The 15,815-nt window shown below is 33.7% G+C and overlaps 1 protein-coding gene across 1 annotated transcript in view; it reads left to right on the top strand.

Moving 5' to 3' along the window:
• Window positions 1–15,815, top strand: part of dnah6 (dynein, axonemal, heavy chain 6) — a 233,378-nt gene that overhangs the window by 3,311 nt on the left and 214,252 nt on the right. Inside the window, exons 3-18 of the mRNA XM_073950785.1 lie at window positions 372–539; window positions 622–896; window positions 1,517–1,784; window positions 2,069–2,203; window positions 3,586–3,700; window positions 4,146–4,260; window positions 4,883–5,051; window positions 7,232–7,339; window positions 7,759–7,869; window positions 7,980–8,069; window positions 10,581–10,701; window positions 10,788–10,939; window positions 12,086–12,238; window positions 12,350–12,601; window positions 13,665–13,793; window positions 13,915–14,028. Coding sequence (XP_073806886.1) covers window positions 372–539; window positions 622–896; window positions 1,517–1,784; window positions 2,069–2,203; window positions 3,586–3,700; window positions 4,146–4,260; window positions 4,883–5,051; window positions 7,232–7,339; window positions 7,759–7,869; window positions 7,980–8,069; window positions 10,581–10,701; window positions 10,788–10,939; window positions 12,086–12,238; window positions 12,350–12,601; window positions 13,665–13,793; window positions 13,915–14,028 — 2,475 coding nt within the window. The remainder of the gene's footprint in view (window positions 1–371; window positions 540–621; window positions 897–1,516; window positions 1,785–2,068; window positions 2,204–3,585; window positions 3,701–4,145; window positions 4,261–4,882; window positions 5,052–7,231; window positions 7,340–7,758; window positions 7,870–7,979; window positions 8,070–10,580; window positions 10,702–10,787; window positions 10,940–12,085; window positions 12,239–12,349; window positions 12,602–13,664; window positions 13,794–13,914; window positions 14,029–15,815) is intronic.

Consider the following 15,815-nt stretch of genomic DNA (forward strand, 5'->3'; position numbering starts at 1 on the left):
TTCATTCCACTGTGGCAACCCCAGATTAATAAAAGGACTAAGCTGAAAAGAAAATGAATGAATGAATGAATTGCCTAAAATTAACAGTCATGTGTCTCCACACGTGGTAAGGAAATGTATTGAAAAAATCAACCTGAAAATATTAAATGTCGATTTCAATTACTTTCCGATTAATAGCCCGCAGCCTTACATAGACAACATAAACATGAATGTCAAAAATGTTTAAATATGGGTGACATAATGTTCCATCATCAATCAGCATAAAAGATATATTAACATAAAAACTAAATAAAATATAAAACTAAACATTACAATACAAAAACAAAATCATCATGCTAAATATTTTTGTCATTTTTTGTATTTTTCTTTAGCCTGTTCTAAAGAGACGTAGTGGATATATGAAACCGTACAACAACCAGAAGCTGACTCCTAAGATGCCCTTTCAATTTGATGAGGTCCAGTCTATTGATTCTTCTACAGAGAGAGGACCCTCCGTATTACAGCTTCCCAAAATTCCACACTACATCAAAGATAGACAGGTTTGACTTTAAACTTCTCTGTTCATAGATGTCTGTTGTAACATTAGTAAAACTGTACATGCTTTTTATGTGATCCTTTTAGGTGCAGTTGACTCAGGGCTCACTCAGGATACCCTCCCCACCTAAAAGAGTAAAAAGCTCCTCCAAAAGTTGCCCAGTTCCATCTCTGAGCTACACTCCCTCTCCACCGCTTTCTGGTTCACTGCTGTTTGACTCAGTGGATGAATTAATACGTGCTAAGATTTGCTCCCCACCCCACATCGTCCAAGCCATCCGGACTAACCCTCACCTGGGATTCTTCTATTTGACGTCTTCAGTACCTAAATCATCAATTAACTTTGACACATATAACCTCAAGTAAGAAATGCAGTATTTGTACACTACCATTTCAAACTCATTTATTTTATTTGATATTTTATTTCATATTTCATTGATGCATCAAAAAAAAAAAAAAAAAAAAAAAAAAAAAATATATATATATATATATATATATATATATATATATATATATATATATATATATATATATATATTTAAATTGTTGTAAAATTGTTACTTTTTTGTTTTAAATAAACAATGTTCTTTTAAAGTTCATCAAAGATTTTTTTTTAACAACATCAGCATATTTGAAGGATTTATATGGTCATGTCATACTGAAGACTAAAGTAATGTAATAAATTAGTTAATTAAAGTATATTACAATACTGAAATATATGTAAAACATCAAATCAAAACATTTAATTTACAAATACAAAAATCTATTTTTGATTTTAAATATTCATATTAAGTCTTGTTTTTACATATTTCATTAGATCAAGTTTAATATTGAGTGATTTTAATTTGTATTTTGAATGTTTGAGATTGCATAATGTATTTTGTTTTTAACTAAAAGTGATGCGTAAAAAAGTGCTAGTAATACATATAAAGTTTTGACTGTATTTTTAACAAGATATTTACCAGATATACTCTTTCAACAGAATTGCAACATTTGGCAATATCAACAAGTCAGACTACTATACGGTTAGCACTCATGCAGTGACACATTACTGTGGGTCAGAAGTGGACTGTTTGCCTTTAGAGCGTTGGGAGCAGGAGTACCAATTTCACCGAAAGCTGTTGCGCATCCCTGTGTTTGCCCTATTTCGTAAGTGGAAGGCTTTCCGTGTGTGGTGTGCCAATGTACGCTATAAGAAAATCAGCAAATGCAGACGTTCACTACAAGAGAATCTCTTTGTTCTCAATGAGGTTTGTCAACATATATTTCATTTATGTCAGTATCATGTCCAAAGTTCAACAAAGAAAAATAAAGGATAATAAATATATTTAAGAGAGAAGATTATTGTGTATTTTCATAGCAAAACGCAAAACTTAAAGCATATAATGGCATACGTTTTTGAAAAAAATTCTTTAGACTGCAATTAAAAAAGCTACTCAAAATCCTGTAGGCATGATTCAGTTTATATGATGCAGACTGAATTTTATGTACAGAAAGAAAACAAAAATGTGGTGAATTTACTTCTTTATTTCAGTCTCTGCGACCGGCACTAATTGACATCAGGGAAATGTGTTACCACATCAGTGACATGCCACTTTGTCGACTAGAGAAAGACCACACATTTACACTGAAGGAGTTTCAGAGAGCACAATACACACAGCTGGAGGAGGTGAGATATTCGGTTGGTGTTTGTGCATATTTGTGTGTGCATATTGGTTATAGTGCACAGTATATTAACAGACACTGACTAATGTGGACAACCACACAAATGTAATATTCACTTTTCAGACATTCCACAATTGATTTATCGGTAGGCCCACAGAGAATCTGCTGTAGATTTCTGTCATTTTTTATAAATTTACTTATATAATTATGTGTAAATATATATTTATTCAGTTTTTAAATTAATTTCAGTAACTAATATGCAATTTTTTATATAGGTGATTTACAATGAAGTGTGTAAAGAAATATTTTCTGTCATTTAGTAGATCAATTATAAAGTATGGGGCACATGCTTTGTTTACCAAACATTCATTCATTTATTTTCTTTTCGGCTTAGTCCCTTTATTAATCTGGGGTCGCCACAGCGGAATGAACCGCCAACTTATTCAGCACATGTTTTATGCAGCGGATGCCCTTCCAGCTGCAAGCCATCACTGGGAAACACCCATACACTCTCATTCACACATACACTACGGACAATTTTAGCTTACCCAATTCACGTATAACGCATGTCTTTGGACTTGTGGGGGTAACCGAAGCACCCGGAGGAAACCTACGCGAACGCGGGGGGAACATGCAAACTCCACACAGAAACGCCAATTTTACTTGACGGTTGGTCTCACACGTCCATCATGTTTATAGTTGATTAACACTTTGTAGTTCTATTTAATTCACTTCCAATGTGCAGTGTACTGTGGGCAATATGAACGGTTCTACACTTAACATTTTTACCAGAAATAGTAAACCATCCGGGAACCTTTGGCATGCTACATCTTTTTCAGCATACTACGATTTGGGACACACAAATTCTATTTTCAAATACTATTTAGGATGGATAATATGTGAAATGGGACGCAATTGGTTCCTACCCATCCTTTTCCAGGTATCAAATCCAATTCCTTTAGGGCCGCAGCTCTGCACAGTTTAGTTCTAACCCTTATTAAACACATCTGATCAAACTAATTAAGTCCTTCAGGCTTGTTTGAAACCTACAGGTAAGTGTGTTGAAGCAGGGTTGCAACTAAAACTCTACACAGCTGCAGCCCTCCATGAACTGGAATTGACACCTGTGCTTTAGTGGATAGGCAATGACATTTGTTTTATATGTCTGAACTAACAACAACAACAACCAAGGGGGCAGGGCTAACTGATGGGCCAGTCCTGTTTTCCAGGTGCATCAACGGGTGTAAAGTACCAATTTGTCAGTTGTTGAATTTTGCCTTGTTTTCAGTGTAGCTGGCTTGTTATTTGTAAGATTTGTAGTCGGAAGAGTCTTTTCTAAGATTTACTTTTACTCATTAGTTTATTGTTTGTGTATCTGAGTTCTAGGTGTCATCCCGTTTGGAGAAGTTCAGAGAGCTGGTAATGGAAGTGGCTAGAAATGCATGTCGAAATGCTTTGAAAGAGTTTGGACACACACCTGATTATGGCGAAGTGGAAACTGGTAATCATTATTTAGATACAAAAACAATTCTGAGTGTTCCAATTAAGTTATAAAAATGTTTTGCAATCTTAATGCTATGAAACGCCACTAGTAGTAACCTTTTTAAAAGAATTACATTCAATGTGCAATTGTAATGCCAAAGAATGTCCAAATAAATAGAAATAATGCGCCTTGAATGATAAATAAACTTTAAATAACCTTTTTTTGTGCTAATGTTTTGAGAGTGATATTAAAAACCACATAGTTTTGAACAAACATTATGTTAGCATTACTGAAAGGACATCTCTAAATAACTTTGGGGGAACCTTGCCAGAATGTGAGCTAAATTCCATGTTACAGTAGCTAGATATTAGGTATATAGGTACAGTTGTTGATGTATAGAGATAATGGGTATATTGTGAATTGGACAGTTTGTGAATTAGATTTTTTTTCTTGCTTGCACCAGATGGCAATGAAGAATTAGCATCACCTGCTTTTAAATTGGTCTTTGAGGACACACCTGAGAAGATTACTTACACGCAGCAAGCCAACAAGAGCTACCACTGCAAACGCCTTACTTGGTTAGTCAACTTCTATAGCATTGCTAGCTCTCAACACAGTGGATTGACTAGACTGATTATTCAGCATATGTTTTTGATTATGGACAATGTAACTGCTAAACTGGCTGATTAACTATTATTTTGAATGAATGTACGCATTGGATAACTTGTTAAAAGATCTATTGACATCTGAAAACACAGTCACATCAGCTTAAGATGAATGAATATACAATATAATATATTTAAACTTACAAATAAAACTGGTTCTTGGGGAACCAGAAAGGCCAGGCTAGTTCTATTAGGCTATAGAGTTAATAAGTAAAAAGTTTTGTCATTCGGTCATTTATTATTGACCTTTAATTCATCCCAAACTCTGTTTTTTTATTTAAGCACAAAAAGAGGTTTTGAAAAAAAAATAAATAAATAAAAAAAAAAAAAAAAAAAAAAAATATATATATATATATATATATATATATATATATATATATATATATATATATATATATATATATATATATATATATATATATATAATATAATATAAAATATATATATATATATATATATATATATTTTTTATTTTTTTGGAATTAATGTTCAATTACTGCTATTTTTTTGCCAAATGTTTGCTTTGTCTCCATAGTTTCATCAGACTTGCAGATTATCTGATTGTGAACACAACCCACATGCTTGTGGTCAACTCGGTCAGTAAGCTACTAAGAGTTTTTCAGGAGCATATCACACACACCCCTTCACCCGCCCTCATTCAGAGCTGGACGGGTAACGAGATCAGCCATGATACTGATATAAAGGTTAGTATGCTTGTGTGATTATGATCCAGCAATGATGCAGGGTAATGTTGCTGTTATTTTTGAGGGTGGTGATATTTAGGGATCTGTTTGTTTAAAGGTTTTTTAAAGTTTTTTTTTTTTAAAGGTTAAACTCAGAGGTCCTAATTTGAATTGTTGTTTATGTCAAAGGTCAGGAAAAATAATTTAAAACAACATTTAATTTTAATAAACATGCACATAAATTCCATTTAATTAAATGGCTTTTGCATTTCATTAACAAATTTTATGAAATTTTATGCAATACGGAGCAGTCTAATATGAAAATATGCAAAATTTTATCTTTATTTCTACAGTGATTTTAATATAGATTGTGTCAAAGCAGCTTAACATAGATGAAGAAAGATGGTAAAAGCCATAATATTTCAAATTGTCGAGCATTCCAGCAATTCAGGCAGGCAGGAGAGTAGTGTAGAATACTTCTGTAGTTTTAGTACACTAAAAATGTTTCACTTCAGTTTAATATAAAAGTCACTGTTAAAGTTTACTTCAGTTCAGTGTAATGCAAATGTCACTTCTGAAGGCCCATCCACTGAAGAGCAACTCCACCGATGCACAGCTCCACCAGTCCCAGCCAAGCAAGCCAGAGGTGACAGTTGACCAACAAAAAAAAAAAAACTCCACCAAAAACTCCACCAATTGACTTAAGTGAACCACAACAGCTGGGTTCTACCATTTTCCTTCTGACCAAATGTCTTGGTGCTGGAGGCTTGACAACGATGGGTGTCCATTGTGGTCAATTATGTATTACATCAGCTGCATAAACCTTTGTTTCATAGTGGCCTTTTACATTTCCACTCTTTAAGGACCCTATCTAAAATTTGACATGTTAGTTTCAGTTTGTTAGTTTTAAGGAAATATATAATAATAGCTTGTGTGCTCTAAAACAGTGACAACATTCATGTTTAGAAAATATAAAACTTATGCTTCGCCAAAATGGATCAACATTTTTTTCACTTCACCTCATACTTCAGTTTCCTCATCAAATCTTGACCAATCAAATGCTTTATTTTAGAAGTCCTGGTGTAGGTAGTTGTAAATTGTTGCACCTGTAAATTGTTTATTTTGTTCCAAAACAGAGACTATTTGTTGCAATGTTTATATACAAATTCGGTCTTCTGGCATGTTGTGACATTATCATAATTATTGTGAGGTATATGGGCATAGTTACAGTATGAAGCTGACATTCTTGCTGAAAATGATAAATTGCAAATTTTTTATTACATTAAAATGATAAATACAGTTGTTGTTAGAATTATTAGCCCCCCTGAATTATTATCAAAAAATCTTTCTATCTGAAAAAAACAAATAGTACTTTCTCCAGAAGAAAGAATATTATCAGACATACTGTGAACATTTCTTTGCTCTGTTTAACATCATTTCGTAAATATTTAAAAAAGAAAAAAATTCAAAGGGGGCTAATAATTCTCTCTTCAGCTGTATATACAAGTAAGGTTCGGATGTAAGCATACTAATGTCTGATTTCCTGGTTAATGTACTTATTTTTATGTTTCTGGCTTATTATATTTTTTGTCAAGAATTTATTTCACTTAAACTTATACAGTCTGCAACTTGATGGTGATGTCTATTCAATTATTCTTCCAACCAACTATTCTTCTTGCTCAAATTATTAATGACATTTGTAGAGGTTGTAGATTGTTTTTCCTCTTGCAGGCAAACAGAAAGGATTATTTCTGCTATATTTTCCCTTTCATGATGAAAATGCAATTTCAGTTGGGTATAAGCTGGCAAACTAGTGGCCAAATATGCATACAAATATGCATACACATTGGTATTACAACATAAGTGTCATTATGTAATTATAAAATAAGCATACAAAATAGCTTTAAAACCATACTAAACTTGAATAAAAAAAAAAAAAAAAACGGTCTGGACAGTAAAATCACACATACTGTACAAACCCTGTAAACCTACTAGTGTGTGCTTGTGTGTGTGCTACCTTACTAGATAAAAAGTCTTTTAACATTGTCAGTAAAAAACTAAAATTGTGTTTAAATTACCCTTTTTGTGAGGACTATGCTAAGCAATACAAAACATTATTAATCATAAATGCAGTGGAACGCTATCAGACCTTCTAGATAATATAGAAAAAAATGTGTGCGGATACGTAATATATATTACAGGTGACAGCAGAGCAGAATATCAGTGCTTACCACCAGCCAATGTTCATAACTGAGCTGATGCTGGACACACACTCCTTATCATACCAGCCCTCCAATGAAGACTTCCAGGTTTGTGTTTAATTTTTTTACATGCATATTGCTCATGAATATCATATTATTACTTTTTTAGTGTTGTTAGGCTTGTCTGCAGCATGCACTATGTAGGTATGTGCATTCTGGTTTTATGTTTCATGTTTCATGTATTTCTGTGTATGTACATCAAAGATGAGGCTGCAGATGGTTGCCTCTGTGTAGAGCTCTCCAGTTTTTTTTTTAACTGTTTGTGTTAGTTTGTCCTGTTTTATGTTTATCATACATGATCAGTTTTGTCTAATTGCATCTCTGTTTAATGGTTGTCATCTTTTCTCATATTTATTTTTGTGTTGTCACTTGACACTGTATGTACACTGGAAGCTTCTGTAGCCAAAACAAATTCCTTGTGTGTGTAAAGCAGACTTAGCAATAAACCCTATTCTGATTCTGATCAGGAGTGTGTAGCAGAGATTATTGGGCAGTTTGAGAAGACAGTTTTGTCTCTGGATACACTGGTGCAAGACACTTACTTTGATGCTTTTACTCAACCCATTATAAACCAAAAGGTAAACAGAGACTTACATTTGCTGTTTTTAGACTGTACACTCTTTTATTGTCTGACTTTGACTGATGTTTGTTGTCTTAACATGTGTGTGTGTGTGTGTTATTTCACCAGGTTGAGGAGAAAATATGTGGGGATGGTCCTAGTGTGGAGGAAATTCTTGAAGAAGATGCTTATCTGCAAAACATCATTCTTAACATTAAGGTTTTCATTTTATTCTAAGATAATTATTTTAAAAATGCATTAATAAGCTGGGTTCATGCAACAGTTTAACATACGTTCAAATTTAGCATTTTTTTAATAGTCATGTTTAACAGAAAAATAGGTAACCAACTTTAACCAACTTATTTAACCCTTCTCAGATCCTCACTTAGAGACTTAAGGCAACAGATATTATTTTGTAACAAAATAATAGATTTTTGGCTCTGGTTTCCCCCACAAGTCCAAAGACACGTGGTATAGGTGAATTGGGTAAGCTAAATTGTGAAATTGTGTAAGCTAAAATTGTATGTGTGTAAATGATTGTGTATGGATGTTTCCCAGTGATGGGTTGCAGCTGGAAGGGCATACGCTGCGTAAAACATTTGCTGAATAAGTTGGCGGTTCATTCCGCTGTAATGACCTCAGATTAATAAAGGGATACGCTGAAAAGAAATTAATGAATGAATAATTGATTTTTGTTTAAAAGTTTAATTTTACTCTAGTCATATTTTTTCACTCCTCTTTTATATTTTAAATATATTACAACATGTCTTATATGATATATCATAACTATTTATACTGTTTATAAAATTATTCTTACTGTTTAAAGTTTCATGTCATTTGGACAAAGAGACCTTTTATTTTTTATTTTTTTTTTTATTTTAGTAAACATGATATGGGGTCAAAAGACCCCAAGGTCTGGAAGAGGGTTAAATGTATTTTAGTCATGACAGCTCTTGAGTTATAACATGAAGTATGCTAATGACAGGAATGTGATTTCTATTAAGTATTTTAAAAGGGAAAAACCATTTATTTTCAAGTGACAAATTTGTTGTTAAAAATTATTAATCCAAGACTGAAAACTCATCATCATTTACTCAGCCTAATATCATTCCAGACATATATGACGTCAGTTCTCTTCACTTCTAATCTTTGGAACACAAATAAAGATAACCTTAATGTTGAAACTTCAAAAAGTACCAAATAATCCATATGCACACAGTGCTTCCCACAGGTTTAAAATATACTTTGCGGTGGTAGCTGGATTAAAACACACTATTTACCCACATCACATAAATAGTTAACTATATACGACAAACAAAACATATTTTCATTTTTAACAACAATTGTATTTATTATGACACTTTCTTTCTTTTCAATGGGTTAAAGTAAAAAAAGACTGAAATAAAAAGAAATACTTTAATGCTTTTCAGGAGCCATATATACCCAAAGACAGGTAAAACCTGCTTCTCTTTTTTTAAGTTCAAAGAAAACTTGAATGCCAAAGCATTTTAGTTATGTAATAATATCATTAAATTAACAAAATAATCAGCAAATGAAAAAAAATGGCAGAAAAGTTAGTAAAAACAGTTATCATAATCACAAGATTAAAACGAGTAGATTTTTTTTTAATTAAGGCAAATGCGTTGATTAACCATTACTAATTGCGTATTTGCAGCCAGTTTAGATGTCACTACGTTTAGATGTAGTTCTTCTGAGTCTTTTAGATTAATGAATCCATTATTTACTTTTTCTCTCGGTATCGCGGCTGTTCGTGCGCTGTCAGCTGTGAAACCAGGTGGAAAGTAGTCTTTAATATCGCAAAAACGCATACTAACTTAAAAGCAAAATATGAATTCTGGACATTTTAGGAGATTTAAAAACACAGGCCAGACTCATTTTTAGTCACAAAAATTCGTGCCTCTGTGGGTCTGAAAAGCGGGTGAAACTGTCTGCACGATTGTTGACAGGTCTTGCGGGCACAGAACAAAACTGGTAAGCGATTTCCCACTACTTAATCAATTCCAAATGTTTGGCTATATTGAGCGGATACAAAAAGTGTAAAAGGATGTAATAGTAGTAAAAAAATGTCACTAAATATACTTGGGTGGCCGTTAATATATCTGGGCAGACCACCCAAGTAAAGTCTATGAGTGGGAAGCATTGGCATATGATCAGCAAAGTTAAAAAAAATCATATATAAAACACTGATCAAGTTCACATAATTACATCAAAACAGCCCATTAAGGGAAGTTTCACAAATGAATTTCGAGAGGAGAGCATGATTTGATTAAGCACGGCTGGTTTCTCATCCGTAATCAGTAATAATACAATCAGATGGATTCAAGATTACTATAAATAGACTGATTTTACCCTTCTGCCTTATCTTTGTTTTGGAAGAATCCTCCTTCCACCCCATCTCCTCCTTTTACTCTCTTTTCTAAGGGGAGCTCTCAAGACCTACCCGATCTCTGACTCCCTTTATATGCTTATTGACCAGGCGGGAGCCTTGGGCTCAATTATCTCCGAGCTCAGGGTTCTCTCCTAAGACAGCATGCTAAACCTGCTATTAATGCTAAGCATATCTAAGTGTGTACTCTTGAAATTTGGTGAATAGAAGCTCTATTAATCTTGCTTGGTGCTTGGCTTTCAGTTTTTATCATGTATGGTTTAAAAAAAGAAAATCATAGATTTTTCTAATTGTGAAAATGTTTTATGCTCCTTCCCCATCAGCAATCAATTCAGACTGCATTCGTTACTGCTAACGTATACGCTCGGACATTTGAGCCGTTCAGACTGTTTTACAAAGAGAATGAAGACCTGGACCTGGAGGCTCTCAAAGAGCAAGAGCATGGTAAAAGATCGTAATCATCATGATAATTACTAACATGTATGACTGCTGAAATCATGACTTATGCTTTGTATGTGTGTATGATGCAGAGGTTGCGTTTTTTGAGAACAGTCTGGATAAATATCATCAAGAGCATAAAGAAGCTTTAGCCATCCAACAGAAGAGACCTCTGGGAATTCTACTGGTGGACACTACAAAACTGAAGCACAGACTTATACCATCTCCTCTGCGCTGCATTGAGGTGGCACACCACTAGAAAACACTATCATAAATTATTTTGTCTGTAATATTTGCATTCTATGGAAGCCTGTTTTTGCCAAATAAAAAGGAACTTACGATTTTCCCTATTATTCTTGAATTTTATTCTCAGAATTCAGACTTTTTCCCTTACAATTTGGAATAAATTTGGAATTTATATTTAGCTAGTAACTGCAAGACATAAAATTATACTTGCGTTTATATCCTACAGTTCTGATTATGTGTCTTGCCATTCAGAATTTGTCTTGAAATTCTGACGTTTTGTCTTGCATTTTGAAGAAAATAAAACCGTGAGGCATAAAAATATAAAAACGATAATAGATTTTTTTTCAGTTGTTCATTCTGCTGTGGGAACACCTGATAAAGAAAGGATTTTTTTTTTTACAGTTTTGTGGCTTTTATACAATGAAATAGTAATTTCTAATATTGCCATAATTTTGGGATTATCTGCCAATTGTGACTTTTTTTTCCGAGTTGCAAAAGTCAAATTCACAGTTCTGAGAAAACATTGTCAGATAACTCTCAGTGAGATTTAAACTTGTTTTGAGAAATGAGGTTGTAAATTGTGAGATATGTACAGTAAATTCAGAACCAAAGTCATAAATGTGAGACAAAACAAATCACAATCCCCTTTTAGATTTGATTTTAATTGTTTGGTGCTACTTTATATTATGTGGCCCTAATTACAATGATGAAATTAATCGTTTAGTACAATGCAATTATTATACACATATAGGCTTTTAGATTGTACTTAATAATAATTTAATATTAACTTAATAACTTAATAATATGTTATTAATATTTAAAAACAACTATCAGCATGTAATTACATGTGTAATTAATTTTGTAATTATATTTATAATTACACTGATGACCCATCCCTTACACATAAACCCCACTTAAATCTACAGTATCCTTACTACCAAACCTGTCCCTAACCTTACTCGTATAGTACGAAAAATATCCTTATAATATGAACAAAATAAATACATTATACTACTGTAAGTGCCTAGTAGTTAAGGCCACTTAATATAAAGTATGGCCATCGTTTTACATTTAATGGCAGAAACAAGCTTCCACTGTGTCCTTGCCTTACTCTGCCTGATACATATTTGATCTCCTTCTCTAGGCTATTAATGATATTCTACCTCGGCTGGCAAAGAAAAAGATGGATGACATCATTGCAGAGGCTCAGGATGCCCAGTTCAAACTGGACTTTGTTCCAACTGTAACCACTGAATATGTTGACTCCCTCAACTTCCTGGATGAAATTCAGAAAAGGGTAAGTTTGTGAGAGTTTTTCTGTAAAAACAAAAAATCCACTAGGCAATTAGATATTTGACAAAGGTTTGCTCAGATGTACTACTCTTATCTTTCAATCTTTTTCTGTCAGATCGAGGTGCTTGAAAAGGAGACTGTGACCGTCAGTGAGATGTACAAGTTGATTGAGTGTTACTCTGTCCCCACACCTCCCGAAGATATTGCAGTGTATGCCACGTTGCCACCATGCATAACTGCTGTAAGAAACACCATCGACAAGGCAGTGGGAGAGCGAGACTCTTATGTGGACAAATTTTGCCAACATCTCCAGCAAGACATCGGCCAACTGAACAATACAGTACAGGAAGTGAAAGCGGAGGCAGAGGTAAACACACCACAATAATGTGGTAGGGTTGTTAGAGTGTATTTTTATTTATAATTAATGCATCAGGTAACACTTTACTTGAAGAGGGTGTTCATAAGAGGGTGTTCATGCCCTCCAGGAAGTTTGGTGACCCCTGTTCTAGGCATAAAGATAGCATTATTTGAGATGTCTTCATCAAGACAACTTGACATAAACAAATACATTACAACCTGCCTTTGTCTTGACATTTCCAAGATAAAAATACTGTCAGTGTCTTTGTTGTGACAACTTGACTTTACCAAGACAATATAACTTGTTATAAATCTCATAAGCATGATTGTCTTGAGGCCACTGAAATTGTGCTATGAAATGTATAGAACAGCATCACTGTTATTTATTTTTTTACCTCCACTACAGTGATACAAATAGAATTTGTCATTAAAATATGAATTAATGTTTTAAATTAATTTTGTTCCACTTTGTTCCACTATGTTTTTTGTTTTACTTATATATATATTTTTATATTTCTTTAAAGTTACTAAGCAAAGACTGGTTTTTATTTAAAGTCACAGTAAATAGACCCTCATTATAAATTTTTTTTTATTTTTGTTATACATATAATTAGAAATGTTTATTGATTACAAAAAACATACTAGAATTATTTCTGAAGGTCCGTGTGGCACAAAAAAATATTATTTAAAGAGTAATTGTTGCATAGTGAAAATTCCGGTTTGCCATAGAAATGTTACATTTTAAAATAGAAAACATTTGTTTAAATTTAGTGATTTAACTGTAATAAAAAAGTGCAGTTTTTAAATAAAGCCTTTGTTTATTTAAAAAAAAAAAAAAAAGAATCTTGGTTGACTTCAAACTTTTGAAAGGAATTGCACTGCCTAAAGCACAAGTATCAAACTCTGCAGTTTAGTTCCAACCCTAATTAAAAATTGAGTCCTTTAGGCTTGTTTGAAATCTAGGTAAATTTGAAACAGGTAAGTGTGCTGATGCTGGGTTGGAACTAAACTGTGCAGAGCAGTGGCCCTCTGGCCTAAACTAGTACTGAACTAATAGGATTTTGTCTCTGCAGAACCATCAGCTCCTTGACATTGATGCAGATCGTTCTCACATACGACGGTTGCTGGGAGATATTCAGATCTCTATTGATGAGCTGCAGTCTCAAGCCTTCAAATATAAAACATACCAGAAGAACTTTAAGGTCAGTGTGGCTCTCTCTCCTTTAGAGGGCACATGTTCACTATTTATTTTCATCAGTTTAATTTCTGGCTGATCATCATGAGTTGAGAAAAGTGTTTTATACAAAATGTTTGTTTGTACAGGTGGAGGTGACTAAATATGACACTCTTGAGGAATTGACTGCAGAAGTGAAGCTGAAGCAGTTACTCTGGGACTCTCTTGAGGAATGGGAAAGTCTGGAGAACGGCTGGTTGCAGGTCATTTTTTTAAAAAAGCATCTTATTTTATGAGTTTGAATCATTTAGATCTTTTTCGTCTTTTACTTAAATTTGCATATTGGTTGTCAATACAACAAAATGTTTTAGAATTATGCCATTTGGAGTACAATAAACTGATCTACAGCTTTAAAAAATGTTTTACAAGAAATAGGTTTCTATCTGATTCAAAAAATCTGATTCATTTATGACATTTTGAGACAACTGTATAGTACACTCATCAGCTAATTAGGTGTTCAACTACAAGTTCATGCAAAAACCTCAACTCAACACTGTGTCATGGCTTCCGGCCATTACATTAATTTACCACACTCAGTCTTGAGGTTTTCAAACCAGAAAAAGAGACTTTATTAGATACATTATAACAAAGCCAAGATACATGCAGCAGAACTGAACAGCACAATTTGAAATATCTTATATCTGTGGCCTCTTTATAATGTTTACCCCCAGCGTCATGCTTTTCACATCTGGTTTACCGTTTGCAAGCTTAGCTTGATGCTTTACATTTTATGCCCCCTAGATGGAAGCCCCTCCTCACCTATTCAATATATGCTTGCATTGCAGTTCGACATGTAGTCATTCCTTTATGTGACTTCTGATTGTCTCAAGGGCTTCTTTTCTGTTAAATTCCTATAATTTTCCTCTTAGCCATTTTCTCTAAGGCCCTTTCTTTTCAGGTTATATTTACTTGCGTATACTTGTTCACTATTTACTTTAAAGAATGAAAAACTTCTTCAACTGGTGCTTCTCAATGCATTTAGGCATCTAAACATTATCAGGACATTCTGCTGCAGTTTTAGCACCAGAATGAGGAACAATTGTGACCAATCAGCTTAAAAATAAGTGTGATTCTAATATTTTGCTTCGAGGAACAAAGGTAGCTCTGAAGGCAACAGTTAATTTAACCCTTGTGTATTGTTCAAATTGACTACCTTTTCGTAATGTTTCGTTATGTTAAATGTTTTTGCCCCATTGGTACCCATTGCAATAATATTTTGTGATTGCAAAGCCAAGACAGCATATATTCATGCATTCTTGATCGTTGCTGGGTTTTCCCTGGAAAATGTGTGATTTTTACTGTCACAGTTGACAGCATTAAACCTTTAAATAGGGTTTTGCAAAATAGTTTCTGGATTTTATATGGAGTTATATTGAGTAAAACAGCAGATTATAGTGTGTGGGGGCATAAATACACTTACTATGTTTACTATGTTCTGAGAGCTGAGCTTCTTATTTTGACTTTCTCAGACATGTCAAGATAAGTGCACAATGGTCTCTCTCTTTTCTTTCTCTCTCTCTCTCTCTCTCTCTCTCTCTCTCTCTCACACATCCTCTCACACACACACACACACACACACACACACACACACACACACACACACACACACACACACACACACACACACACACACACACTGTACTCCCTATAGAGGGCAGAAACTAGCTATTTGGCTCTACAACTGATGATAAACTAAAAATTCAAAATGTGACCTATACCCAACAGGAAAAACCTGCTCCGATCAGGATTTTTGCAGCCAATACCGAGTACAGATTCCTAGTCATGGTGATCAGCCAAGGTCGAGTACCGATTCCTTGTCATGGTGCAGCCGATACCGAGTACCGATTCTATCGCTTCAAGTTTTTTAATGCATTAAGCACATTTCCCTCTAATTATGATACTTTAGTAGATATCTCGCCTTACCTAAGTAAATAAAGTAAGGATGTCGCATATATTCCCTTAAACACATTTGTTTTCACCAATTAAGTGT

This window comes from Danio rerio, chromosome 1, assembly GCF_049306965.1.
Source record: "Danio rerio strain Tuebingen ecotype United States chromosome 1, GRCz12tu, whole genome shotgun sequence".
NCBI lineage: Eukaryota > Metazoa > Chordata > Actinopteri > Cypriniformes > Danionidae > Danio > Danio rerio.